The 27912-nt window shown below is 41.7% G+C and overlaps 1 protein-coding gene across 2 annotated transcripts in view; it reads right to left on the bottom strand.

The window, feature by feature from the left end:
• Positions 1-6150: 6150 nt before the first annotated feature.
• CLIC5 (chloride intracellular channel 5) overlaps positions 6151-27912 on the bottom strand; it is a 70854-nt gene continuing 49092 nt past the window's right edge. For both annotated transcript variants that reach the window (XM_010139270.1, XM_010139271.1), the window contains exons 5-6: positions 8599-8780; positions 6151-6318 (exon numbers count right to left, since the gene is read on the bottom strand). In XM_010139270.1, the coding sequence (XP_010137572.1) occupies positions 6151-6318; positions 8599-8780 (350 nt within the window). The remainder of the gene's footprint in view (positions 6319-8598; positions 8781-27912) is intronic.

Genomic DNA, 27912 nt, shown 5'->3' on the forward strand with positions numbered 1-27912 from the left:
CTCAGCAGTGCAGCAAAATAGGCTGAAATGACCCTGTGAAACCCAAGTGATTCTGGGAATTAAAGGATGTTCACTCCTGCTATGGTTCTACACTGCAAACTGCTTTTAGGGCTCCCAGTAGTACCCATTAGAAACTGCCAAGCTTTTCTGTTTTAATTTAATTTAATTTAATTTCCACCAACAAATTCCACCCTGTGGTGAGAATTGACAGTATCATGTTGAGAACCATTAAAGCATATTTGGATTGGTTTTGCTCCGTGTACATATATAAAAAAATTCCCCCACCCTTCTTCGTTTTCTTTAGACAAGCCACTTCATAATAAGAGTGAGGCAGACACAATGGAGGCATCGTTATACTGTGGGATACCACCATAGGGAGTGTGGTTGAAGATACAGCAGAGCATGCCTTGGCATTACACTGTCAGTGTGGCCTGGTCCCAGCTCCACTCTGAATCTCCCCATGATAAACCAGAATGGAGCCTGACAGCACTGGTGGTCTCCCTCCAGTTACCACTGGGACAGAACTGGTGTCCTTCTTCTGCAATAAGACCCTATATATCACTGCTGCTTCATTTTCTCCTTGAGCGATTTCTGTTCTCTAAGGACGTCTTACGCTTGAAACATCTTCGTGCTTATGTAGCCTTGGGCTCTACTGGGAATTCCTATTGGGAATTCCCCCACTGGGAGTTCTGCCACCGGATTTCAAAGGAAAGAGAATAATAATGCTCTTCATTAATATAGGCTTTTCTGTCATGACTTTTAGGCCCCTCTCCAGGCAAGCAGGCAAGCACATGTTTAACATTAAACACATGAGTAGCCTCTATTCACATGCTGCAAGCTAGAGCTGCTCATTAGCGCTGGATCATGGCTCCAGCTGAGCTGCTAACGTGCTTCAGCCAGGCTGGAGCAAAGGTGGCATTGAAACCTTTCATCGTGGTTGCACCATCGCTGGCTGAGCAGCTCCAGTGTTCCCCACCCCAGCGCTGCTCCTCCAACGGGGAAGGGTCGTCCACCTGGCAGCAGAGGCATGACCTGCTGAGCTGCGTCAATGTCACCATTCAGAGCTGGTTAGCTGATGAGCACAGCTCAAAATACACCACATTCAAGTGCATCCTCTAGAGTACTTTCAGCTTTAGCATCTCTCCAGTAAATGGTGAAGGGGAATGATTTGGGGCAATGGGGGAATAACATGATTGCTGTGGTCTCTGAGACGCTGCTGAGTCCTGTTACGCTGCGTGGTGAGTGCCTGAGGAGTTACACAGGGCTTTTGAGAGCTTTAAGTCACACAATAAAACATGGATTGATCATGCTTTGAGAGCCAGCACTGGACAGGGTTTCTATGCTTTCCTAGAGCTGGAGTGTTGCTTGGGATGTGGGGCAGGGAAATAACGCAGATTAATGCTTTCTGCTACCCCTGCGCATGAGCTAGAAGGGGAGGGGACCCCTCGTTTCACTGACTAGCACTGGGTCAGTGGGCTGTACAGCTCGGGGCCCATAGAAACCAGCAGATGACCAAGGAAATGGGAAATTTCATGCCTCAGAGGAAACACCTCTAAGTATCCTGGGGAAACCCCCAGGCAAAGCTGCCTCAAACATGGTGGCTTGCTCAGGCCTGTGCTGAGAATCACAGTCCAGACTAAACAGTCTATCACTCTTGGTTAAAGTATCCCAGATGAAAAGACAATTTTTTAAAAAATGCTTCTAATACTCTTCTCTCCAAAAAAATAATTGCCTCCTTCAACTTCTCAACAAGTGTGAGCTTCACAGCTTTCCTGTCTCTTCCGGAATTGCTAGGTCATTGCAGACATCAAAACAAATAAAGAGAGGAAAGATCCAGCAGAAGGGCAAAATCTTGCTGGAAAAATATTTCCTAATATCAAAAACAATTCAAGAATAATTAATACATCTAGCAGAATAATAAACAAAAACAAACTTCCTGACGCTTGAAAGAATACATATGAAGGAGGACACAAGACTGGGGTTATTTTTCCTTTAAGACACCAATTCCTTTTAAAAAGTGAATGTTGCCATGTGGTTCTGGGGCTTTGCATGAGTGGGATTTCCCCACTAGTTTTTGCAATGCCTTCACCTCAGATAATCAGCCAAACTCAGCCAATGCAGAGAGGGTGCTCTGTTTGCTCCTCTCCTTCCCTGCTGGCACAGTGGTGGGAGCAGCGCTGCAAACAGTGGCCTTTGGGCTTCATCCCAAAAGACAGGTGGGTTACGTGAAAGCACCATGTGCCCGTCCATGCTCACCCTGCTACTTAGCCCTGAGGAAAGGGCAGAATGGTCCTGGCGAACTTGGAGCTGACTTTGAGCAGGGATGAGAGGGGAGGAATGGTGTCTGGGGGTTAAAATCAAATAAATACATATTCCAAATAAATGCTATGTGCAATGCAGCTGATCTTTCTCACAGAAAACAAAGATGTCTAGTTTCTTTGTGATACAGACTGTGTCATTCCTCCCCAGCAGTGGCTTTTCAGCTGAACACAAGAGAAGAGCTGGTAACCTGTAGCTCTATATCCCACACTAGTTCTGGTAAAGCACTATCATTACCATCATTTTCTGTGGGGAAAAAAGTTTGTCAGAAACTCTCTTTTAAATAGTCTTGAAACAGATTCTTCCTTAGTCCTACCTGCACAGCAAGATGACCCCTGGGCAATTCAGTCTAACAGAAAATAAGAGTAACTAATAGATGGGATCCTCTAGCACTCCCGTACCACTGCTAACAGGAGAAAAATCAGTATTAGTTCCAATATGAATGGAGTGTTGGATCGACTGAACGGGGAGCTTTGAAATAACTATCTAAGAGATGCTTGGATGAAATGGACATCTTTACAGACATTTGGTCTGCATTTCTGAAATGTAGATGATTAAATCCACATTGTTGGCTTCTTCCCCCTCTGCACTTTGTCTTTCTTTACATCTTGCAAAAAATTTATGAACAAAGTTATTGTATATCTGCAATGTCTGTCTCATCACTTAGATTCTTTTCAGAAATGCTTCCTTGCCTATGTAGATATACAATCCAGTATGATTAATATTTATTACCTATAATTCTAAATACAATGGAAGGTCATCAAAAATACCCTGCCTAAAAGAGCCTGGAGCCCTTTAAAATCTCACTGGTGATGGATCCTGAGTCTTGAGAACACAGCTCAAAATCTTAGCAAAACACTTTTCTATGTAGGATTTCCAGTATTTCCTGCTTCTGACTATGGCTAAAGCCAAAAAGCACAAAGGTGAGCAAAAGTTACAGATCTGAAAACAGGAGCATGGATTTCAAACCCAAACCAAGGTCAGGGAATGCCTGAACCTGTCCATAATCTTGGATCTATCTATAACAGAGCTATGAGTAAAATGCAAAGTCAGGATGCAGAGTGAGACTTGAATTCAGAACAGGCACAGGGGGGATTTGGGGGGGGATATTGTTAGAAAAATGAATAATCTTTAAGGATTTTTTTAAATAATAATTAAGAAGAAGGTAGCTTGGGGATTTTCAGATTTCATGATGAAATCTTAAAACAATTTGAAGAACATGGAAGTCCTCTTAGAAAAAAATCATTGCCTTAAGAGCTCATTTTCTTTTTGGTGTAATCTCAACCATTTCTAAAGTTAATTTTTTAGAAACAGATGCAGTTTGAGGTCACTGAAATCAGCTGATTGTGATTTGGCCCTCTTCTAGCAAAAATAAAGACAGACATATTAGAATGTTTCAGAACCTCAAGATCCAGCAAATTGGCAAAGATTCAGAATCAGAAATCAGGTCAGACCTGAACTGGTTCACTTTCCCTGCTGGAGATCTGCTGCGTGTTTGGACAATCTTCTTTAAGGAGCTCAATACAATGAGCACAGACCGAGAATCTGCATTTGCCTCTGCGCCTTTATTCAAAGATTCAGTGCAACTGTGATTAGGCAAAGGCACCAGCTGAAGTACAAACCTGGAAAAAGACAGCTGAGAAAACTGCCGATTCTGTTGATCCGCATGCTCCTTGCCAAATCACACCCCAAGTCAAAAAATCCCAGTGACCTTTACTCAGGTAGGAGACTTTTCGATAGAAACAAATTTATAGAGCCTTGCCAATAACCCCTGTTAAACAAACAGAGCCATCTTGACCAGCATGCTGAGGTAAAACAAAACCAGAAAGACAGATGGAAAGGACCGTGTCAATTAAAATAAATAAATAATTGCCATAATTTATTAAAAAAACCCCCAAAATCACAAATAATTCCAATCTCAGGCAGAAATGTTCTAACAAGCTACACGTGCTTGTGCAGACATTTCTAACCTCATTAGATTTTTCTAGCTGCTTTTAGTGTTTTCTGACTCAGCTGACTTCTCAGCAATATTTTAAAGAGCGCAAACCTTTGCCTTCCAGTCTAGCCATTGTCAAAATAGCCCATTGTAGGAGAAGACTTGGATTTTCTTTCAGGGTTTTGAAGGTTCAAAACAAATTGACCATTGCATGCAAAACAAGAGTCAATAACAAACTATCCCCAGAGCCAATGAGCAGCATTCTGCTCCCAGCTGGGTTAGCATGAAAAGTGGAATAATCCCGCCAAAGCAACAGGATGGCTTCAGACTGTCATCAGTATCACACGGCAGAGGCTTTTGAAGGCTTTCCCAGTCCTCTCGCTCTCTGGCTGCAAACACGTCTGCTGCAAGATTCCCCTGAGTCACAGCTCACCAGCTTGGGGTTCCTCTCAAAACAGCACAGTTCTCTGCACCTCTGAGCAGAAGGGGAGCCACATCACATTACAGCTCAGCTTTCATTTCTCTTTGAAAACACCAATAAATCCCCTCAAACTGAAAATCCAGAGCCATGTGCACTGCTGTACGTATCACGGCATGTGAGTTTCAGGCAAAAGAGCTGTCATTCTGAATTTGCTAAAGTAATGCACAAATAATCACTAGTATGAAGCAGATTGTGTCAGGCAGATGCTACAGATAGAACAAAATAATCAGTTTTAGCAAACATTCCTAATACAGAATAATAATTCATGTAACCTGGATTGGTAACCCTGGAGGAGTGGGACCAAGGTGTCATGCATGGGTTTCTGCTAGCATAACTGCTGAATTTCTGGCTGGAAGTGTGCCCTTTTCTGTTTTAGCCTGCCCTTTACAAGGCTCTCATAGCAAACTTATCCTGGGGTGAGATGATGAGTGCATGAAAGTGACCCTTCTGGAGCCCAGCGTGAAGACAGCACTTCCCCTGCCTGGAATTCATGTGCAGCGACAGCTTTCTCCTGCCTATCCAAGCTTCCCAAGATAGCAATTATGAAGGAACTGGCAACCATACAGTCAAGATGTCAATATCCTACGTGGTTTGGGCAGCGGTGCCAATTCCCTCTACTCACCAATACGCTGCCTCTGTTATTGCTTCGTCTGCGTGTCTCTACCAACTAGCAGATCCACTGGGCATTTTGGCACTAGCCCCTCTCTTCCAAGGGCTGTCTGCTCAATTGCTCATTCACTCTCCTTAAACATTCGGATCCAAGAGCATCATGCAAATTTTATGCAAAGTAGCATCTGCAAGTCTGACATACTCAGGCTTCTCCCTCTTGCGCCAAGTTAAAAATAAATACCCTATAAACTCCTGGGCCTGCTAAAACAGAATATGCATTCAGAGACATTTTAAATATAACTGCTGAGAGAATTCCTCCTTTAGGGTCAAACTCTTTTTTTTCCTCTCTCTCTCTCTCTCTCTCATATTTTTCTCCTGCTCAAGGATCTCAACAGTGCTTGGGGAAAATGCATCCTTGCAATAACCTACAGAAGAACCAGTTCTATGTGTTCCTAGCTCTCTTACTTGAAATTTCGGCTGATTTCCTATTACAACTCCAAAGAATACAGGTGGCGATATACCCCCAACATGAAACAAGAAACTAGTAGAGTGGGCTCATTTCCAATACTGATTGCAAATAATACTAGTTGAGCCAGATCTTAGGTTCATATTTCGAAGGCTCTCCGCCCCTACACTAGAGCTGCCTTCTCTTTTTGTCAGGGAGAAGCAGATTTATTCCTGACCAACACACTTGAACAGGCCAAGTCATAGGGATACCAACCAGATAGCATAATGATAAAGAATATCTTAAGGCAATGAGGAGAAAAGTCTGTAAAAGGGGATCCCGAGCCACTGCTGAGGTCAGTTAGGACTTGCTGAGCCGCTTGGCCACGTCTGCGTAGGCTTCCTCAATTTCTTTGTCTGCTGCGCAAGTGTTGGTGAATTCATCCCTGGCATATGCGTTCTTCAGGTACCGCCACAGCCCTGTCATCTCTGTCGGGAACTCAAAGTTGCGGTATTTCTTTGCAACAATCTAAACCAAAGACAAAGGAGGGGAAAAAAACATCTTGTTGGTGGCATATCTCTGGATACCTTTTTAGAGCTTCTTACTCTTTCTTGACACATAATTAATGACACATAATTAATACTAAAAGAGAGAAACACTTGGAGACTCGGGGGCTTACAATAGAATAGCCTGAAAGGTGGCTGCTGGTTGTCCCATCTCTTGCAGGGATGCTACTTGGCCTAAGGACACTCTAAATAAATGGCCTGGCTAGTGTCACCGAATCATTACTTTTACGGTAACTGAATTTCATTACATTTACCATATTGGGTTTTGGTGGTTTTTACAAGTCTTACGTACATCACTTAAAGCTGAGATGCCACGTAATAAAGAGCTGATTAGCTGAATCATAAAAAGCGAGATAGATTTGAGGGAAAGGCAGTAGTAACAAATATATAGAACAGATTTTCATATTAACTATTACATTTCTATTTAACGTTATATTAGATTTTATATACACTGCATTTCTATTTTCAATATATGTAATGTATTTTGCCTGGCCAATGGTGTCAGAAGATGTAAACATCTACAGCTGTTGGAAGGCTGTATCCGTGTTCATGCAAAGGAAAAATTCAGGGTGGTATGGATCCCATGATTGAGAAACCAAGATGACTTAGCAGACATTAGAAACAGGAGTATTAGGATAAACTGGGGGAGAAAATGGTTATTTCAAGACTTGTTAGACCAGGAAATTGTCTATCAAGGGAAATTTTCGATTTCTAAAATCACTCAGGCCCTTATTGAGGAAAATAGTTGAGTGCGTGCTTAATTTTAAGCACCTGTACAGTCCCATTGAAGTCAAAGGGACTAATCTGTGCTCAAAGCCAGTTGGTTGGTTAAGCAGCTTGCTGGATTGGGATATTTCAGTTTTCCTGTAAGAATATACCATAGAGAATAATCCTGTGGTGACAGAATGAACTAGCTGATAGGAAGGGATGGATTAGCTGATTTAATAAGTGCTTCCAATCTCTAATTTTTCTGACAGTATAAAATTGTTCCCGGGCATAAATTACATACATATGTGCCACAGAGTTCCCCTTTATTTTTAAAGCGCGTGGTAGAGCTGTTTTCCATCTCAGCTTTCGTAGGACAGTCATGTTCTCAGAAATTACTGTGATTTGGTCTTAGTACCAGGATCCACTTGGTATTTGCAAGTCCAAATCCTGTCCTAAACTGCATTTAATTAAGCATTCTGGCCTTCGCTGATGCTTCACACACACATGGGGAAGATAAAACCTGCTGGGCAACTTAAGTCAAGATTTTCACAATTTCCAGCGCACATCTTCCATCAAATGAAAAAGTCTTAATAATTTACCCTTTTCTTCCATCTGTTAAAATACTCTTCAGGCAATAGCCTATGGCTATGCTTGTCTGAGGAAGATTTTAACTCTCTTTTGACATCTTTCATTTCATCTCAGGGAGACAGAAACCAATAAGAGGCCTCACATTCATTTTGCATTGTCTGACACTAACGTCACCAGGGAAGATGAGCCAAAGAAAGAGCTAAACTTGTGAGGATATTATAACATTTCTTACCTGGTGACTTATGCACTTTTCTTTTGTTGTTTTTTTTTTTTAATAAAAGTGTGTGCAGTCAGCTCCCAGCCTCAGTTTATGTTTTGGCTTATGAAGGCAAATTAGATGCAGGATTTGACTTTAATCCCTAGCTTTCTTGCTTGCCAAGGTCTTCCGGGTACTTGCTTTATTCTAAAGAAACATGAAATCTGATAAATTAAATAAATGCGACATTTGGTAGTCAAGATGATGTACACCCTTTGCACTATACCAGCGACCATTGTACATCTTAGGTCCTGCACCTCAGCAGTGACTTTGATTTGTTAACTTCTCTGTGTGAAATACCAGATGGATCAAGCATTCCCCCCAAAGACGGACTGCTGCTCTCCAGTTACAAGTGGGTGGGAACTGACTGAAGTTTTGACATCTCTCTTAAGAACAATGGGAACTCATTAAAATGAAATATGCTGTTACTTGCAGCAGGGTAAATATAAAGAGATGGGATACCTAGATCTTAATGTTGTCTGTGCCACTAATTAGTGATGGGACAACTCCCCCATGGACCGAATACAAAATTACTTAAATTAACCTATAGGAAATACTGAGGAGCAAAAGTGTGTTTCAAATTCTGCTCTTCCTCTGCTGAAATATATGTTGGCTTTAGCTCAAGGCTGTCAGAGCAGGGCACTTCATTGTCAGATAAGGCTTCTTTGACCATCACAGGACATCATTTACCTTGACAACATGGAGTTTCGGCAGAAGGTTACAGTCAGCAAGAGTCAGGTCATCTCCATCCAGAAACTTGCGTTTAGACACTTTCTCCTCTTCAGTGCTGTTTGCATCAATCTCCTCTGGCAGAGGGGTTCTCAGATAGTCATCCAGCTTCTTCAGAGCCTTCACCAAGCCTCTTTCAAGGGCTTTGCCAAAAAGCAACGAATAAGTGATTAGGGCAGAGTGAGAATTATTTAGAAACACACATTGTCAATGGCTGTGGTAATAGCTAGGAAAAAAAAAGACAAGAACCATTTCTTTATTGCTAATTTGTGCTGAAATGCCTATACAATCTGATGACAAAGTAGGCCAGCAAGGCCTGCCTCTGGGTAAAGTTCACCCTGCAATGGAAAAAAGGAGACACAAGAAACGGTTGTATCATGTCTTCTCCAGATCAACATATTAAAAAAAAAAACAAAACAAAACAGTTAAAGAGATCAGAGAAAGAAAGAACAACTTGTCAGTATGACATGGCAAAACCCACATACAGCCCACGATACTTTTCTGGTCTGTTGAGGCCATCACACAGTACCCCGGAGCCCTGCATGCTGCTACTTTATTTTCCTAAGCAGGGAGGTAGGGCTGTAACGAAGCAGAATTTTCCAGCACTGCTTCAGCTCTAATAAGGTATAGATTTACTACTTTTAAATCCCTTCCAGAGTAATTAAAGGCAATGGCAATAGTTCCAAAGATGCTAACCAGAGCTCTATGGAGCTAGAAGGTACACTACGACTGCAATGAAGGTAACGTAACACTGATTAAAAACAATGCTACACAAGAGATTAGATACTCAGCCACTGTTAAGATTCCCCTCACTTCAGGTTCAACTCAGGTGCAAATTCTCTTTTCGATATATCTCAAACAGGGCATCACAATGGAGAGGAGACTTTGGACTGCTCACTTCAATTACTAAAGACCATGTCCCAGACTGGCTCCAACAAATTGCCGTTTTTAAAAACCACTTAGACAAAATATACAGATGACTGCAAGCTTTTACTTAAAACTTATCAATCCAGGCACAGAATTTGTGTTCCTACGCTTTACTAGCATGATAATAGAAAAACTTGATTGCAAGAAGGTACTTAGAGAAAGTTGAATGACGCTATACAGGTTTGCATGTTATTTACAGTGCAAACGCTCTGGGGGAAGAAGGGCCTTTTGCATCCCCGTTCGAAGGCTGACAAACGTGATGGGGTCCTGGCCCCTGACAAATGCCCCGAAGTGCTAAAGCAATATAAGTAAGAAACAGCAAGAATTTACAATGTGAAAAAATAACAACATGACTCTTGGGCTTAGGGCCAGAATTTCAGCTGGTGAAAATTACCTGCAGTGATTTATACATGCTGCAGATCTGGCCTGGAGTCAGCATTTAAGGTGTAATCCTATAAAATCTCATATCTCTGAGTAACTTACGGCCACTTAACTTAGGAGAGACAACTGAATGCGTCAGTTTACCCGGACAGTGTAGCACTACAAGGCCTATGGAGATAAACATATTTAAGGAGCACAACACAAGCTTCAGAATGCTGCAGTGATCGTGCTGCATAGAGCAGCTTGCTGGCATAGGCTCTGCTGTCAGCTACCCCTGTGTTTTTGGCACAGAGAGAAAGGCGGCGCGCACAGGACCATTGAGAGAGCAGGAGCTGAACAACACAGAACATGATTTCTCTGCTGCCCTAACATCCATTAAACCTTGTGCCAGTGGTGGAAGTCAGATTAAGCTTCCTCATGGCTTGCTCCCACCGAAGCCTCTTGGCCAAGCACCAGGGAACCATATCAGCTCTTTTGTGGCTGACTCTTAGACACAGTGGTAAATTCTGGCTTAACTGATTGACTGGAGAAATGACTGCGATCCAACTGAAAACACCCCAACAAACATAGTGGGGAGGGAAAGAATTTTTATTTCTGGAAGCAGAGCACTGAAAGCAACTGAAGCACTGCCATCCATAAAACAGAAATGTTGCCATTCCTTTTTTAATCAAGTGCCATATCCCTTATTTAATCAACTGCCATTGAATTTTGCCACTGCCGTTCTGCTGGCAGAGGCATCTCTGATGGTCTGCAGCTGTGCTCCACCTCACAACTTCCACCAAAGCGTAATGACTGTGGAGCCTGTAAAGTACCCCCATGTGGCAACACTCAGAAGATTTGGCAATCTCTTTTCGGTTTGACCCATAACACCTATCAAACAGATCATTCTCCTTCTCTTGGTCAGCCTCAGACCATGTCCTCTTACAACTAATTCATTTAGAGACAAAGGAATCGAGTTACTGTGATTTAATTCAATTTTGCTCATCCAGATTTTAGAGAACTGGCTTAACACTGAGAATTTTCCAGTATCCCCTTCACCCAGTAGAACTGTCTTTTCCCTGAATCATCTGTGCAGTATTTCCAGTATCAGAACCACACAAATGCTTCATGCTAGCCCATGGGGTCAGTTAGGTGTGTGTAAAAAGTCAGGAGCAGTAGGTGAGATGTGTTTATGTAACTCTTCTGGAACTTATTAGGGTTGGGCTTGGTTTTGCTCTTACTGATATATCAAAGCGCGTCATGGCTGCCTCAAAAACAATGCCTGGAGTGAAGCCTATTTGTGACAGCAGGAAAAACATCTATCTGAATTCATACTTGGCACTCGCATATTGCAGCTTTAGGCCAGAAATAAGCGTGTGTTTGGGGTTCCGTGCATCTGTGACCTAATTCACAGGCTCTTCTGGAACCCACAGGACCCTGACATCTCAAAGTGAAATCACCACGTGGTCAGGACCATCTCATATCCTGATAGTCAAGAACTGGACCGCTGCTTGTAACAACACTTAATTAATCAAAACTCTTCTGATCCTAGTAAATCTCTCAGAACAGCCATGAAAATAGACGAGTAGAGAACAAGGGAGAACTGCCTTTCTTCCAGCTGAATAGTGACAGAATTTCGAAAAGCTAAGAGAATTAAGATCATAAATTCCCATTTCAAAGGGAGTTCAGGTGCACAGCATCAGATTTTTAAAGCCTGTTGATGGATTTTGAGGCATTTTTTGAAATCCATATGCAAATACCCATGTTGCAAATCCCGCTTTCTAGGTGCCCTGACACATTCCGATTTCTCTATATAATTTGAAGTCTTAGGTTCCTTGAAAAGGTGCTCAGGAAAATCCCCACCCTAAGCAGGAGGACACATAAAGGAATCTCAAAAATATTGAAGCAAGAGACTTCTAAGCACCACATCTCAGAGGGAGCCAAGTGTCTAACACTGGCATAGGTAGGAGAACCCACCTTATGTTTGACTCCATCAGTGACCCCCCAGAGGAGAGAGGTATGAAGAGCAGATGAGTTCTTTATTTCTCACCAAAAATTTTGGGAGAAGTGCTGTGATTTTACCAGTGGTATCAGGAGACCATTTTCCTGGAAAGGGGGAGACTGAGTTTCAAACGCCTTTTCAACATGATGTCAGCCTCGATCTGCCAGATGAGACCCCACCATCAGGTAAGATCTGTTAAACTGTTTCACTTTCCATTTAGTGGACTATGCCTGAAGGCTGACCCCATGGGCAAAAGACAGAGAAAATAACTCTCATTTTCGCTCTTACCTGGTTGATATCTAAGTATTGTGTGAAAGGTGAAAAAACGTGAACAGAGACTGAGATATAATAATCTCCTCGGAATATCCTACAGTTCTGAAGGGTTTGTGATTCTTGCTGAGGAAAGAGCTGTCTGGGTTCATATTACTGAGCAAACTCAGCAGAAGAAACATTTAATACTAAACCTCCCACAGTATGGCTATTTTGTGAAAATCTGGATGACTCTATACATTGTCTCCACTGAGAATAAGGGGACAGCTGGCACTCAGCAGGGCAGGGGTCTTGTGAATACCAGGCACTAGGCTGAACGAAGACATTTGATAAGATGTGACTAACTCAGAAGTGACTAATTCCCCATTTGTGAACACACTACCCAGAGAATTTCAGAAGTGGCAAAGCAGCTAATTCCCTTGGCAACTTTCCCTCTCATCATCAAATATCTAAATCAGTGTGTTGATAACACTGCAAGTCAATGGGTACGATTAATCTTCCCTGCAGTGAGTAAATTAAATGAGTAGGTTTGAATTAAACACCATGAACTTCCTTTGCCATCAGTGGTGCCTTCTCTTCTACACTTGGTTTAGGTGAACCCCTAAATGAGCTGTCTGGAGAACTTTTTCTGAAACGTCTAATCTCAGCCTTGCATTGTCTTGGTAATGGAGGATTCTCTTGGGTGGAGGATTCAATATTACAACACCAAGCAGAAACGTGCTGGAGAACATGGGTCTCTGCTGCTTTCGCAATTTCCACCTCCAATTGCTCCCCCGCACTGCAGACTGACAGTATTAACTTAGAGATCCCAAATGTGACCAGGTCTGTGAGAGAGGCCCCGTCATCAGGTTACCCATGCAACAGCTGCAGTGTCTGAATTCCTGGAAATCATCTTTCTGGACAGTGAAAACACCAAGCACAAAGGCATCACCATCGTATTGCCTCCTCAGTGATGTATTTAATATAACTTCAAATTCCAAGAACTTCTACCTGTGTATATACGAAATCCATGGTGAAACCATCTCTCCCACGGTTCGCTAGTCCACTGTGGGCTACTCATGGAGCCAAAACCAACTTAGCACAATCACAGTCCTGCCATGTCATCCGACCAATAGTAAACAACAACATTAATAAAAAAACCTCACAAGCTCTTAGTGATTTTCTTCTTCTCTCCAAAACTATGCATTTATACAACTTTACTTAAGAATCCCGAGGTAGAAGCCAGAAAAATAGCACTTCCCAACCTCAAAGCAACCACAGAACACTTGATGAATGAATTACCATCCGTCAAATGCACAGGGTGAGGTTTGATTTAGCTGATGATACCTAATTCACAATGATGTTCTGTTTTCAGCAAAAGGTTACTTGTTACTGAACAATGAGATTAATAAATCCCAACATGCACAGAAATACAAATAATGTAACAAAAGTTAATAATTGGCAAAAATTGTGCTCTCGGTTACACTGACATAAAAGAGGATAACTCTGCATCGTCAACAAGCTACTCCTTACTTACTCCGGTTCAACCAAGAACAGACTCTGGCTCTGTTACTCAACTCTTCAAGCAAAAACTTCCTTAAACTATTAGCCTGTGCAACTGTTTCCAGGGGACAGAGAGAAATCCTTGTGTCTTGAAGTACTTATACCACAACTGAAGAAAATATTGGAAAATTTAATGTGTGGAGCAATCCTGCAAGTCAAGGGGAGGGCCAGATGACAAAGATTAATTATTAGGTATTCAGGGTGACATTTTTGCCATGTTGAAGCCTATGGAAGTTTTGCTGTTGACTTCAGTGGGGCTAGGGATTCTCCAGCAGCTTTTGAAGCTGAAAGGGACTACTATAATCAGTTAATCTGACGTCCTAAATAATACTGGCCATAAAACTTCCAGTGTCATCGGTCGTTTCCATCTCTCTTTTCTATGGGTCAAATAAGGCTGAAGCAAAATGGAAAATAACTAGAAAGTAGTAAAAGAAGAACGGTTCGGAAAAAGTAAAACCAATTCAGGCTGTCCACACCCACGGCATCTGCAGAGGTCAGACAAGGACTCTTCTTCCCCTTCATTGAACTCCAAATATTTCCTTCCTTGTTTAATGTTGGGACACGGAGAAATAGTAAAGCAGACAAAGCACATAAACGCCAATCTCTGTGGCCTGAAGGAGCCACTGGAAAGCAAATCATTCCATCCCAAAATAGAAGCCTAGGAAAAGCTGAATTACCACCAGAGGAGTCTTTCTCTCTCTCTCTCTCTCATAGGCAGCCTGGCTACCTAAATTTAAAATAGCTAAAATTAGGTGAGATGACTCCTATTTTATGTGTGTGAGAGGAACCATTTGCAGAATGAGGATTTTATTTGATAGTTACCGGAAGAGATGCAAAGCTTAGGGGGCACAATAAGAGCAAAAAAAGAACAACTGATTCTATGGCCAAATTGAGCATTAAAACTACTTGATTAATGTTAAAAGAGAGCAAAACTAGTTCAATTTTTTTTTTAAAAAGTGACATAAGATTTCCAAACAAACATGAAAATGAAAGGAAAGCCGTGGTTTGGGATAGCTGGTTAAGTCGTCCCTAGATATTCAATCATTTTCACATAACTTTTAAAATGTTGGTAATCTTCAAAAGTAACTTGTCATTTCCAAATTAAAAGGGGAATAACCTTCTGTTTCAAAAAGTTTCAGAGAAAATACTCTGACTTTTCAAAACAAGTAATTATTCACCAAATGCAACCCACATTTGCCAATAATTCAGGTTACTCACAGCACCCATGGCATTTTTTTGTCACATAAACAATTTGTCACCAAATATTTTCTCCAAGACGAAGTAAAATATATGTGACCCACTTCATAAGCCAAAACCATTGAAAACACAGTGACAACAAGGCTTCAAAGTCATCAAAGCCCAGAAACATAACGGCTTTCATAGCCATCATCTGAAACCACCTGACCTTGGCAGAACTACAAGTTTCTTAATTGTCAAGCCCAGGCAAGTTTGACAAACAATGATCCATGTACAAAAATGAACAACGATTTCTGCTGCTCCCCTGGATCACTGACTGATGCTTTTCCTTTTTACTGCTTTCTTCCACAGCCCTCCAGTAAGATTTATCCTGTAAGACACTCAAATGAACTTGGTGAAATACGCAATGAGGGAAAAGAGGGAACAGTACATAAATATTCACGGTCTCACACAAACAATCTGAGATTTATTTTTCCTTTAAAAAACCAAACCACCTTTCCTGATCACTTCCAGATTCACAGAGTTCGATATTATACGAGAGCCAATACTGTTTTCTGGTAGGAGAGGGAAACCAGCTAAGAAACAGCAATTTAAGGTAAGAAAACAGTATCCTTCTACCAGCCTGACCGTCTGATTAAAGACCAAGGATTCATGTTTTCTCCTTTTTCTCTCCATCCTGCTCATTTTTTTCAGGCAGGCTCAACAGAGTACTGTGACTTTAATCTGTATAGATTAATCCTTCTCACATGGTGGAGCTCTGACTACAATATGGGCATCACTGTATTACATATTGAACAGTTTATCTTCCTCTCTATGATTTCAGTATAATCCTTGAGTTCTGAGCGTGCCTTGATTCCTTCTGTTTAGCCATTTAAGACTCAGGTATCTTGTCTAAGCTGGTTGTGTAGGTTCCCTCTCTGCTCAGAGGTACTAAGCATCTCCAGAGGGCAACTCCTTCCAGCTGCCTGATTTAACCTGGTGTGACTCACTCCACACATGCCCTTCTCACTGCATGAATTGCAGACAAAGCCTAAAGGACTAGCTCAGACTAAACTCCTAACTTTCAGGGAGGTGAAGTTGGGCGAGATGAATCCTACCTGTTGAATATAATTTCACAGCTCACCTAAGTGGTGTAGGATAATACCTCCCATCTTTTCAAAGTTCATTTCAAACTGTTAGTTATGTTTAGTCCCCAATGGGCAAGCACATTGCCAAACGGACCATTGCAACCTCCTTTCCACGCATGATTCTGCCTTGTAAAATCCCCAGCTCTGATCAGAGTCCACACTGAGAGGCAATTGAGTGGGCAGTCACTGAGAGCCACTGAAAATGCAGAGAAAGGTGGAGGTTGTACGCTCCCATGCATCCAAGGCATTTAGATGCCTAACTCTGGGCCAAAGGGAGTTTCTGTGGTGAGTCACCTCTTCTACTAAAGATGTTCCACTCTAGATAAACAATTCAATATACATTGGAACAGAGACTTGTGCATGTTCCCATAATAAAGGTAAATGCCCATACAACCACACTGAAAAGTTGTGAACTGTCTGTTTCTACCCTTAATGAATCAATGAATGTATAGCTGTGTACACAGAGAAGAAATAGATTAGTGTAGCTTATGGTGCTTTTCCCAAGAAAGGTTGGACCAGATAATCTTTGAGGTCCTGTCCAACTTGCTATTCTATGATTCCTCAACTCTACTTTCCTGGTTAGGGGTTTCTCTTAGGGGACAGGGGTTCGTATTCATCCTCTAGATCAGTCAGAGCTGGGACTTGCAAAGGGATTTTTAGTTCGGGTCAGCGTTCAGGTGAGAGTACATCAGGAGTGGGACAAGTCCCACGAATGCAGGTGCACACATTGAAACAGCCACAGAACTTTGGTCATAAGCTGACTTTCAGAAATGTTCTAAACCAGGCATAAATAGGTGCATATTTTCCACGTATGTTGGCACATACGTTCTGTGCATGTCCAGTGGGAGAAATGGAGGTCCTAAGGCCCCAGAGCACTTCACCCAGGACTCAGAGGAATATTGAGCTGAAGATACCCAAAGCAACCTTAGGAACCCAGGCGTATCAAAAATCTATTGATTTAAGCATGGATAAGATTCACCTTGCATAACTTCAGCCATCTAAGTGTTAGGTAATTAAGACAACTTAGTTGTCCAAGTTTCCTTTATAGATAGCAATGAGAGTCGGGCACCTCTAAAGGAAGTTCTCCCAGCTTTAGACCCATATTTTAAGATAAATCAAACTGCCCTTTAGAAATGGATTTATGTCCCTCTCCATTGAACGCAAAAGAAGGCAGGATTATTGAATAACTAGTGCATAACATTCAGACAGACTTAGATGAGATAAACCCCCCCTTACCATTTCTCTTCCCTTCCCTCCCCACTCCATTTACAAGCCCTTGATGGTGTGGATTGATCAATTAGACCTTCATTCCAAAAGTTAGGGATATTTTAACAGACCTGCCTCAAAACCTCCACAGAGGTATGTCTCAGTCTCAGAGAGCTGAGACCTTGATTCCCCAGGTACCCTTTCCTAAGACAAAGCACAACAATCCAAGGGTTAAGAGGTTTGGATTTCAGAGACCTGAGACCTGAGTCTCCTCAAGCTTTTTTACATGGCCTTATATAAATTAGTTAAATTCTCTGTCTTCCAACTTCCAAGATACAAAATAAGGATAACAGCACTATTCAGCCACAAACTTTACATTGGGAAAAGCAGTTATACACTAACCATGGACTTATGGTTCAGATTTGAGGGGGATAAATAGTAAATGTAATTAAAAAGAAGAGGCATCTTCCTGTTTTTGTGATACCATCTGTCCTACTCCCAAATCAAGGCGAGTCAAACAGGTGAATCGATAATGTCTTTAAAAAGAAAATTCAACACATATTTTCCAAGCATCTAGAAAGTTTGTTTAAACTTATTTCTAATTTTAGGCTGAAAACTCAGGTTTCTTGCTTTCCTTTTCTTATTTGGTTTTACAGTGGAGGCAAGAAATAAATGTAATACTTGTAATATTAATGACGTTATGAAGAATGCACTTGGAGCACCTTCAAATGCTGGTTTTTAAGAAGAAAATGCAGGTGTTCACATGACACCAAAAGAAGGGTTCATTTCCAAGTCTCTTAGGAGTCCAAGCAACCCTGAGGGCAGGAAGCAAATGAATGTAAAACTACTGGCCTACAAGTGCCCCAGGTAGAACAGACCTGACTTGCATTTCACAAATCATAGCAACTCTGTAGCAGCACGTCAATGACAACCATCATTTCTAGAGCATGTCCCCGAGGGCCTAATCCTGACCTCTGCGATGCTGGTCCTGTGCAGGTGTCCCTAAACCAACTGCAGACAAGTAGCAGCTGATTTGCATCAGAAACCTGGGAGGGGAATCAAGCCCTGCAGATTATAAAACCATGCATTTATAGTCAGAGATTATTACCCTGTACCTTGATTTTTAAATGCTGTGTGTTTACTCCGAATGTAAAGTTTTGTTTCACTACCAACGAGCAAACAAGATGACTCTGAGACTAACAAAGGAAAACTCACGATGTGTTTCTGCATTAAAATGAGAGTAAAGTCAGCTTCTGGCAGAGCCAGCAGGGCTTCAGCAGCAGTGCTGTGGGGACCCCTTGTGTTCCAATGGTTAAGCAGAGAAGACTGTTTCTCTACAGGCTGTTGGTGTTTGCATCTTTGGTCTCAATTTCTTTCAATCCCAAGCACGCAGAGGAATAAAGTCTGCTTTTGTTTACACCAGGATAATCCCAATTGCACACCACCGATTTCAACTACGTTATTTAACTGTGGGAGTGATGGAGTGAAGACACGTGAGAGGGAGATGCAGCAATGCCTAGTGAGCAGCACGTGAAGAGGCAGTTTTAAGCCTATTGGGTTCCCAAGTCCCTCAGTTCACTTAACAAATCTCAGTCTTAAATTGTTTTATTTTAATGTTTCCAGTATTTTCTGCGCTTTGTCTTCAAAAATTGTTACTGAGATACAAAAAAAAAAAAAACCAGAAAAACAACAACAAAAAAACCCCAACCAAAAAAACCATGAGACGATGAGATTTACAAATGACTCACATCTTAATTCTTTTCCATTGTTTCTCTGCTTTTGAGATTTTTTTGTTTCAAGCCCCATGAAATGACTTAGGGATCATCGTGACTATGCCTCAACTTAACTTCTCTGAAAGGAGCAGAAGGAAAACCAGTTATAATTGTATCTGGATGTATGAAAAATTTTCAAGTACTAGTGGGGAGGTCATATTCCCTCTGTTGCAACTGCACTGTTGCAACAAGTATTAAGAACATTTTAAAAAAGACATTGGAAATTCTAGCATCAGGTCAAAGGAGAAGAGTCATATGGTGCTCAAGGACTGGAAAACAAGCCTCAAAATGCCAGGTTTTAAGAGTCTGTTTGTTCAGCTTATCAGAGAGAAGGCTGAGAGGCCAGCGTGTGCAGACGCTCACCCATGAACACATCTCAAAGTATGAGAGAGCTCTTCAGCCTTGCTGGCAGAGGCATGAAAGGGTCTAATGGTTGGAAATTTGGTTTCCAGATTGCTAAAGCAATGAACTGTTTAAGGAACAAACAAGGGGAGAGGGGAGGTGGACTTACTTCTTGGGGTGTTTCTAGCTGCATTAAGAAAAGACAGGCTTTAATCCAGTCCTGGCAGAAACAGAAGAAATTGCAATGGAGGGGGGTAGAGTTGCATGGGCAGGTCATGGAACTTGAAAATCCCTAATATCCTCTTTTAGGTCTGGAACAAGGACTGTGGCAGCTTGACTGTACCACCATCAACATCACAGAGAATGAGCTACTCAGCATTAAGACAATGCCTGTAATTAAACCTCATGCTTCAAGACTTAAGATGTTTGCAAAAATCACAGTAACTTTTCTCCCAAAATGCAATTAATCAGATGTGTTATGGGGCTTATCCATGGCCCCAGATGGGAATGGTTGGATCAATGCCTTGGAGTGGTGCCAAAAATCTTGCTGAGTAGTTAGTTGCCTTTCTGGCATGTTCGGAATCATCCTGATTCCAGGTTAAGGTCCAGGAAACACCTGGTTTTCAGTTTTGACTGCATCACCAGGGATTCACCTTCCCCTGCAGTGCAGCATATGGGCCAGCTATTGCCCTCAGCTGGGCATCTCTCACCCAGTAAATTCCCCCCTTAGTGGGGCATTGTGCACCGAAGACGTTTCAGTTTCTCCTATTCTCTGCTCTAATGTAAAACAAAACATTTCTGTGCTAAAAGATGGAATAATAATATGTTTGCTCAATGGGCAAAACTGACTGGGATGTGATTTGCAGGAGATCATAGTAAATAATCCACAAACTTCATGAAATTCTGATTTTTTTTTTCCTGCAATCAGAAGAGTCAGGATATTTGGACAAGAATCATGACTCCAATTCCCATTTAGTCACCTTATTCCCAGCACTGTTTTCAAGCTAAAGGCCAACTATTTAGGATCTGATCTAATCAACAAAATTAGCAGCATTGATTTTCATTTATATCTCATTCTTCTCTTCCCTGTTATTTTATGAAGAACATTTGCGTGCACAAAACAAAGAATCTGTTTTGGGAAAAACAGATTCCAGGCCAATCCTTCTCCCTTTGAAGTCATCAACAGTTTTGCAAACCGACTTCCAGGAGCCAGTCGCTGGGTTCTCTATCATGTGATAGCTTGCTCTACAGTTGCTAAATATAAGCCTGTGAACAATCCTCTCGGGACAACAAGACTAGTTGGGTGCTTAAATGTGGACATTTGCTTATATAAGACTCGGACGCTTTATTGGGTAAGGCCATAACTTCATGTAAGTCCTTGCTGTGGGGAACATACTTGAGATGCACCAAGTATATCGCAATGAGGGGAGTTACCCACCAGTGCGAAACCGTACAGCAATGAAGTTAAAACTAAATTCTAAATAATAATGTAATTTAGGCCTCCCATTCCAGCAGCGAGGCGCTTAATTCCTCCCAGGACTGCTGCCGCCAGATTGCTCTAATCCACTTCCAGCTGTGCTACTGCTCCTGTGTGCGAGCATGGGAGCTCGGCTGGGAAACAGAACAAAGCATCCCAGTAAAGCCAGCAGCACTTGGAGGAATATTCAAACACACAGGGGAAATAATTCCCTCTTAAGGAGGAGCGGCTGCCAACTACTGTTCCCATTGCAAGCATTTTAGTCTAAGCCTGGCCTGTTCATATAGGCCCTGACTCAGCAAAGGCTGGAGAACGTGCCTTAATTTGAGCCTCGTTGACTTCAGTATATATCGTTAACTGTTTTTTAGGGGACTGCATGTTCTCTGACTTGAACTTATAGAAATATACATATCTTTTCATTTTTTTCTCTGCCTCCCTACAGAACGGAACGGCTTCAAAGCTGCTTCAGCACAGATGTGTCAGAAAACGATGTCTGCTAGTACGGTAATTGTAAATATTTACTGTTCCCAGAAAGGCTGCATCGAAGACTGCTAATCAGGCATACCAAGTTCCTGCCTTGGTAGGCCTGCAGTCTGATCACATCTGGGCTTAACACAGAGGTTTAGTTTTGTATTGCTTTCGAACAGTGTTTTTCACATTTCCATCAGAAAATCTTCATTCCTTAATTAGCAAAGTCTTAAAAGAAGGGAAAAAACTAAATTATAGTTCAGCAAAATTCCCTAGCAAAGTACATATTTCTGAGATTAGGATGACGGTTTGCTATCATTTAGAAAAGCTCTTCCATGCAATGGCATAAAATTTCATTTCTTGGTTTTGGCAGGTCTAAAGATATTGGTCCTTAAAGCTGTCGCAGACAGAATATTGATGGCTCTGGGCCTCCAGCCAACACGATTTTGAGGAGAACTTTCAAAAAGCTATTTCTCAGAGCAAACTTATTTTGCAAACTGCTGTTTCTGAGCACTTTAGAATCAGTCTTTGATTACTGGTTGGAAAGCAGATAAAGCAATTTAGGACAGATGATAGATGCAACTTGTGGCACTACTTAACAAGTTAACACACAGCTATCACCACCGCCTTAGCGGTCTCGGTGTGTTTTTATAAAGAGGCAGAGCGGAGAACAGGTTTATTAACATATCATGCGTGAGTTATATGGGTCATCCCAAATGAGTGGCCATAAAAGCTTTATATCACACTCACCAACATGTATTCGGTACTTTATGTGCCACAAATGTTGCGGAAAAGCTATTTTACAAATGTTTTAAAGACTGGGTATTTTTTATATCAGGGCTGGTTTTGTAAAGCTGCCAGGCACTTTAGCTACCGTGAGCCCAACAGTATTCGGCTCAGAGGGAGCCATAAAAACTTGTTTAAAAAGAACAAGCTATTCTGAAATTGCAATTTTGTGCTTCAAAATGCCAAAATTAAAGATCTGTCATCCTGGTATGTTCCATCGCAAAGCAAATCCTTGTCTCTAAAACAATTTTAAAAGCTATTTCTAGCGCTTCCTGGTTGCATGACAGAGAAAACTTAATATCAACGCAGAACAGGACAAACTGTGGCTTGTGCTGGGCCTTGGACAGGTGTGGGGTTTTGTAGTGGAAAAGGGAAATTCTGCAACTAAGAGGAAGCAGGAAAAATTTTAATGGCAAGTTGATACACAGACATCATACACACATACCCGTATATTTATAACTATGTATTTATATAGCACCTTGAAAATCTGTGCAAAAAGTGTAAACCATTAATGTTGGACCTGAGTTAGAGCCTGATCCAAGATTCCTGTCACAGGAAACTCCCCACCCTTACCAGGGTATTCAAACAGCTTTTTAAAATTGCTCTGTTAAAGTCAAGAGGAGCTTTGCCAGGAACTTGGCTCAGCACAGAGCGATGCCTTTAGGCACAGAATAGGCCAGAAGGATCAAAGACTCAGGACAAGACATATCATGTTTACAGTTATAATCTCAGCCCTTTGGAGGTGAGAAGCCAGGCTGGAAGGAAGAGAGGTGACCCCCAGCCCTTCCCTCTCCAGCATGGAGATGCTTTGGGGACAGATGTTTTGACTCCTCCAGCGCCCTGCTGCTGGAGACCAGACCAGACCTGACCACTCGTGTGAGAGTGTCACAGGCTGACCCACAACATCAAGAAGCTCCTACCCCAGCTACATACACCGGCTCAGCTGCCATGAAGGGTCTGCACCACGGGGCTGTTATTACTGTAAATACTGTGTGTAGGGTTTTTGGAGCGAACTGGTTTTCTGCTTATTTAAGAAAGCATGCGATGGCTTCTCAAAAGGATCAGAGCACACCATACAGCCTGTGCATGTACCTTCACTGTGGGTTTGACTCTCTTCTTAGCAGGAGTAACTCCGCAGTGTAAAACTGATGTAGCCCAGTTTTAATTCCAGCCCTATGTGTGTGTGTGCCTATCTATCTGCTGTATACATACATACACAGCACGCAAAGAGAGACATTTCGCACCTCACACACTTAACCACAAAGTGTGATGTAGCTACTGAAAGAGGTAAACGGCATTTAATAACATCTAAGTTAATGATTTAAATGCGCTTTTATTTTTGGCCTCTTGATATAAATCCAAACCAGACAAGTGGAGTCCTCTGGTCAGACGGCTGGAAATTCCTCTGCAAGAAATCATGTTGGTGGTCTCCCGGCTCAGCGCCTTCTGAAGAGCCGTACAGTGAAATATCCTTCCGTACCACTAATGAATGCGCCCACCCACACTGGGAGCTGGTGCCCCCTAAGAACTCAGTTCAAGAACAACTTTTTAAACTCATAAATGAAATCAAAGGGCTCATTCTATGAGCCAAAGAACTTACAATTTTAGGCGGGACGGTTAATGGGTGGTTACTATAGGCTGTCCCCTTGGTTTGCAGTGTACAGTCTTGCAAGAAAAAGTAATAAGTGGGATACACAGCATTCCAATTAATTAAATTTCACCCTGCTCCAATGAATAGATAAATTGTTGCTACCCTGGTTACTGTACAGAGCTTGAGTGATTCTCTCAGCATCAACCAAAAGAACCAAAGTAAACTCACAACAGCTTGCTTTACTTTCCTGTGCTCAGACAAGATCTCCTTCTAGATACCAAACAATCACAAGCCACCAAAACCTCTCAAATTGGCCATGAAAACTTGAGCAGGAGCATCCAGGAAATAATTTTTAAGACTACTGCCACTAAACGTTTGCAAACCTTTCCCTGTTCTTGTGTGAATGAGCACTTGTCATTTCAAGTACAAGCGGTGAAGCCTGGTGGCAACGGACGGAGAACCGAATAACGCCGCTGTGCTACCGAAGCGAGGCGTGGATCTCATCTTGCGATGAGGGGATGACTCCGTCAGAGAGGCCTGTCATAAAATTATCGGGTGACACGGGGGGTGGAAGGAATCAAGCCTGTTGTAATTGAACTGACTTGAAATAATAAATGCACACACTTTCTTTAAACACAGCTTGCCACATCCTGTGAATCTGGAATCAATTCCTTCCCTTTCAAGAAGCTTAAAAGTGGTGGGACTTTGATATGGCATGAGCATGTTTGCTTCTGGGTTTACAGCCCTCGCCAGCCCATTCCAAACCTTTCAACGTTTTTTATATTATAAGACAGAAAAGTTAGGAAAACAAAGATGGAAAAAAAGCATCAGAAGTTCAGGGAACTATTAAATCAGGGCAGCCTAGCTGCCAAATACCTCTGGTAAGTAAATGAATCATGATCAATAACATATTGCCATACAGGCTTACAGAAGAAGGTTGTCACCTGCTTCTGTGCCAGGCATAAAACATAACAGTGTGTGGCTAACGAAGTACTGCATGAACCCAGAAAAAAAAAAGGACTGTGTTTCTCTGTAATGTTAAAGCATTTTGCTTCAAAGGAATTTTAACTCATCCAGAAAAAATACGATTTTTTCCGTGAAAACTTTGTCAAAATCGATAGGTTACCATGAAACACTTCTCTTTTGACGATGTTGCATTTGTAAGAAGAAACTGTCTTGATAGAAGGAAACCTTCTAAGGGAATGTTTCAGCCCAGATTATAAAGCTGCTTACTTTATATATTCACATATTTGCCAGCAGAGGGTATCACGATCTTAGAAACTAACAGACATATGTGTCATTGTGTCTATTCGTTTACATGCAAGAATTCAGACTCACACTAAACCGAGAAATTACACATCTTTTTTTCTTCCGTAACTTTTCCACTATCAGAAAAACTGATCATTTAGTTACCTAAAGGCTACAGACCGTGTTATCAGCACCACCATGCCACCTCTCTCAAGACAGAAAATATTGCAACGGCATAGCCAAGGGATGGCATCACTTGAAGTCTGAAGGTGTTGCATGACCCTCGCTGTAAACCCTTCTGGGAGGAGCACCAGCTTGGGATTATCTTTGGCATGTGTCAGGTTGTCACTAATTTTCATGTACAGTACCTCACACTGCACAAATTTCATTAATTATCCCCACCGCTTCACGCACTTCTCTGTGAAGATGTAATAGCCGCAGGCTGTAGTGAGAGCTCATGTTACGCATACCGAATGATCTCTGCTAAACCAGTGGGCTAAAAGAATGATCATCTATAACTACACCTAACCCACAGTTCTTGCAGATAGACATAGGCTGATGCTACAAATTCCCAGCATTAATGAATTTACCCCCCGGACTCCCAAGTTAACAGAACATTATTTAAGCAATGGGACGTTCAGTGTTATAGTTTACTTGGTGTTCAGTACTCCCCTATTCCCAACTAAAATAAACAAAGCTATATTTTATACAATGGTCTGGTTTCTCCATCCTATTTGGGGTTTATTAACAAGTCTTTTTCTATTTGTGTATTTTGATTGTGTGCAACTGATGGTCACTGGCGTGGCTTTCCAGATTAACCCAAGCACTTGAGTCAGCTGGAGCTAGGAGCTGATATAGAGGGTGACTGACACATGTATTACCTTTGTCTGAGAGCTGGGGTATATAAGAACCGTTTAAGATAACAACAAGGAGCAATCTCTGTTCTTTTTGGATCTCACCTGTTCATATGGATACAGGAAAAGGGACATTCTGCTAAATAATTATATTTCATGCTTGTAAAAAGTTTTTTATTATTACAGGACTACATAGAACTCCTTCTGCTGTTATACAGGAAAGATAATGCATCAGAACCTGCTGCAAACTGACATGTCAGATCAGGGCTAGAGCCTCAGATCCCTTTTTGATTGGTGTTGCAATCTTAAAAAAATACCGATCAAAGAGACGTAGGTTCGTTAGGAAATATGTCTACAGTGGTGTTGCCCTTTTCTTTTTGCATACAGTCTTTTCACTGCTTAAGAAATCTAACAGCTACCTTTCAATTAACTCATTATCTGCCCTCCAAATCAGCCTTCAGAATAACTGCTGTAAGTTCAGATGAAGTGGATAGGAAAGTGGGTAAAATGTCCCTGGGATGAGGGAAAAGCTATTCTTGCTTAGCCCTTGTAAACTGGAAGTCAATCACTCTGCTGCAGTTGGGGTCTACTTCACGCATGGCATGAGCCTGCACTGATAGTCCCAAGGACTCCGAGGTCTCCAGGTGCTTTGCTCTGTTGGTGTAAGAACATGTAGGTACTACTTATACTCTGCTCATCTCTGCTTTTTTATCTTGCGCCACAGCACTCCAGTTGTAAAAAATTAAGCTAAAAACTTTTCTCTTCTTCAAAGTGAAAAGTTGAGTTTCAGCTTTTTCAGAGATTGCAACGTGACTGGATATTACAGGAGCACAAAACAGCTTAAAAAATAGCATGAGGATGTTTGCAGGGAACAAAGCTTGTTGCTCTCTTGCAGCTTAACACCTCTCTTCTCTACAACCTTGTTGTGCTTAATTGCCTTTGGGAAGCATTTTCCTTTTATTTTCAAGAGTACCTAAACCAGGAGTTTGTTTGGCAGAACAAGGGAAAGCTCCCATTAATCACACTGGGGCTAGTACACGTGTGAAGACCCAATCACGAGCACTTTGCAAGGTCAGATTCCTTATCTCACAGTAGCAGATACCCAACCTTGAACCCCGGCTGTGGTTATAGCCAGATGCAGACACCTCTAGGACAGCCATTTATCACTTACTGGAGCTGCCAGCCCTTACAAGTCCAGGGATTTGCATACTGCAGAGTCAGTGAGAAGCAACTTATTGGGACTATGCATGTGGACAGGTACCCATGGTTGGTTTAGAATGCAAGGGGCAGCACGGCTAAATTTAAGATTTCCAGTTGCTGAGCAGACCATAAAAATTTCTTGTAAATGGCCAAGACATTTTATTTTCTCTGTAACGTCTATTTAGTCTAACTCTTGATTTATCTTCCTTTTACAACTTCCTACAGTGGTTAGCTGAGCATCCCATTAGCATTAGACAAAAAAATAACTTTTTACCATCCCTGAGAAATGAAGCACTATAATTATTTCCTTCTGTTAACAAGGCAAAAATATTAAGGAGCAGATTGTTATCTGACATAAACCATCATTTAACTATTTTCATCTCGTGGGTCAGCCCCAGGCAATGAAATATAATTGCACAGATGAAATCTGTAGCAAAGCTGGAACCTGAAAAAATCTAATCTTCTCTGAATGATACGATACAATACGATACGATACGATACGATACGATACGATACGATACGATATGATATAAGCGCATAGTGTTTAACACGCCTTAGGTCTCTGCCTGTGAAACTAATAAATCAGGTGAGATGTACATCAGCGAGTGACTGCAGATATTCATACTAGATCACCTCAAGGGATATGGCGGTGTAAATCCATTAGCTTTCATGGAGCAACAGGCACTTAGACTAGCTGGTGTCTTGCCTCTCTGAGGGGGAAGGAATGTGGAGAAAAGCAGTTTCATTAAGAAGACAGTGTGGGATGTAACTATGCTTGGCATCCAGCTCCAGGGGGGTCATTTCTTTTGACACACAAACATGTGAGGGAAAGTCTGGAGCTTACAGAGTGCAATTACATTTCTTAAAGCCACTTCTTTCATTTAATTACTTTCTATTTAATGTCTT

The sequence above is a fragment of the Buceros rhinoceros genome, unplaced genomic scaffold, assembly GCF_000710305.1.
Source record: "Buceros rhinoceros silvestris isolate BGI_N320 unplaced genomic scaffold, ASM71030v1 scaffold6817, whole genome shotgun sequence".
NCBI lineage: Eukaryota > Metazoa > Chordata > Aves > Bucerotiformes > Bucerotidae > Buceros > Buceros rhinoceros.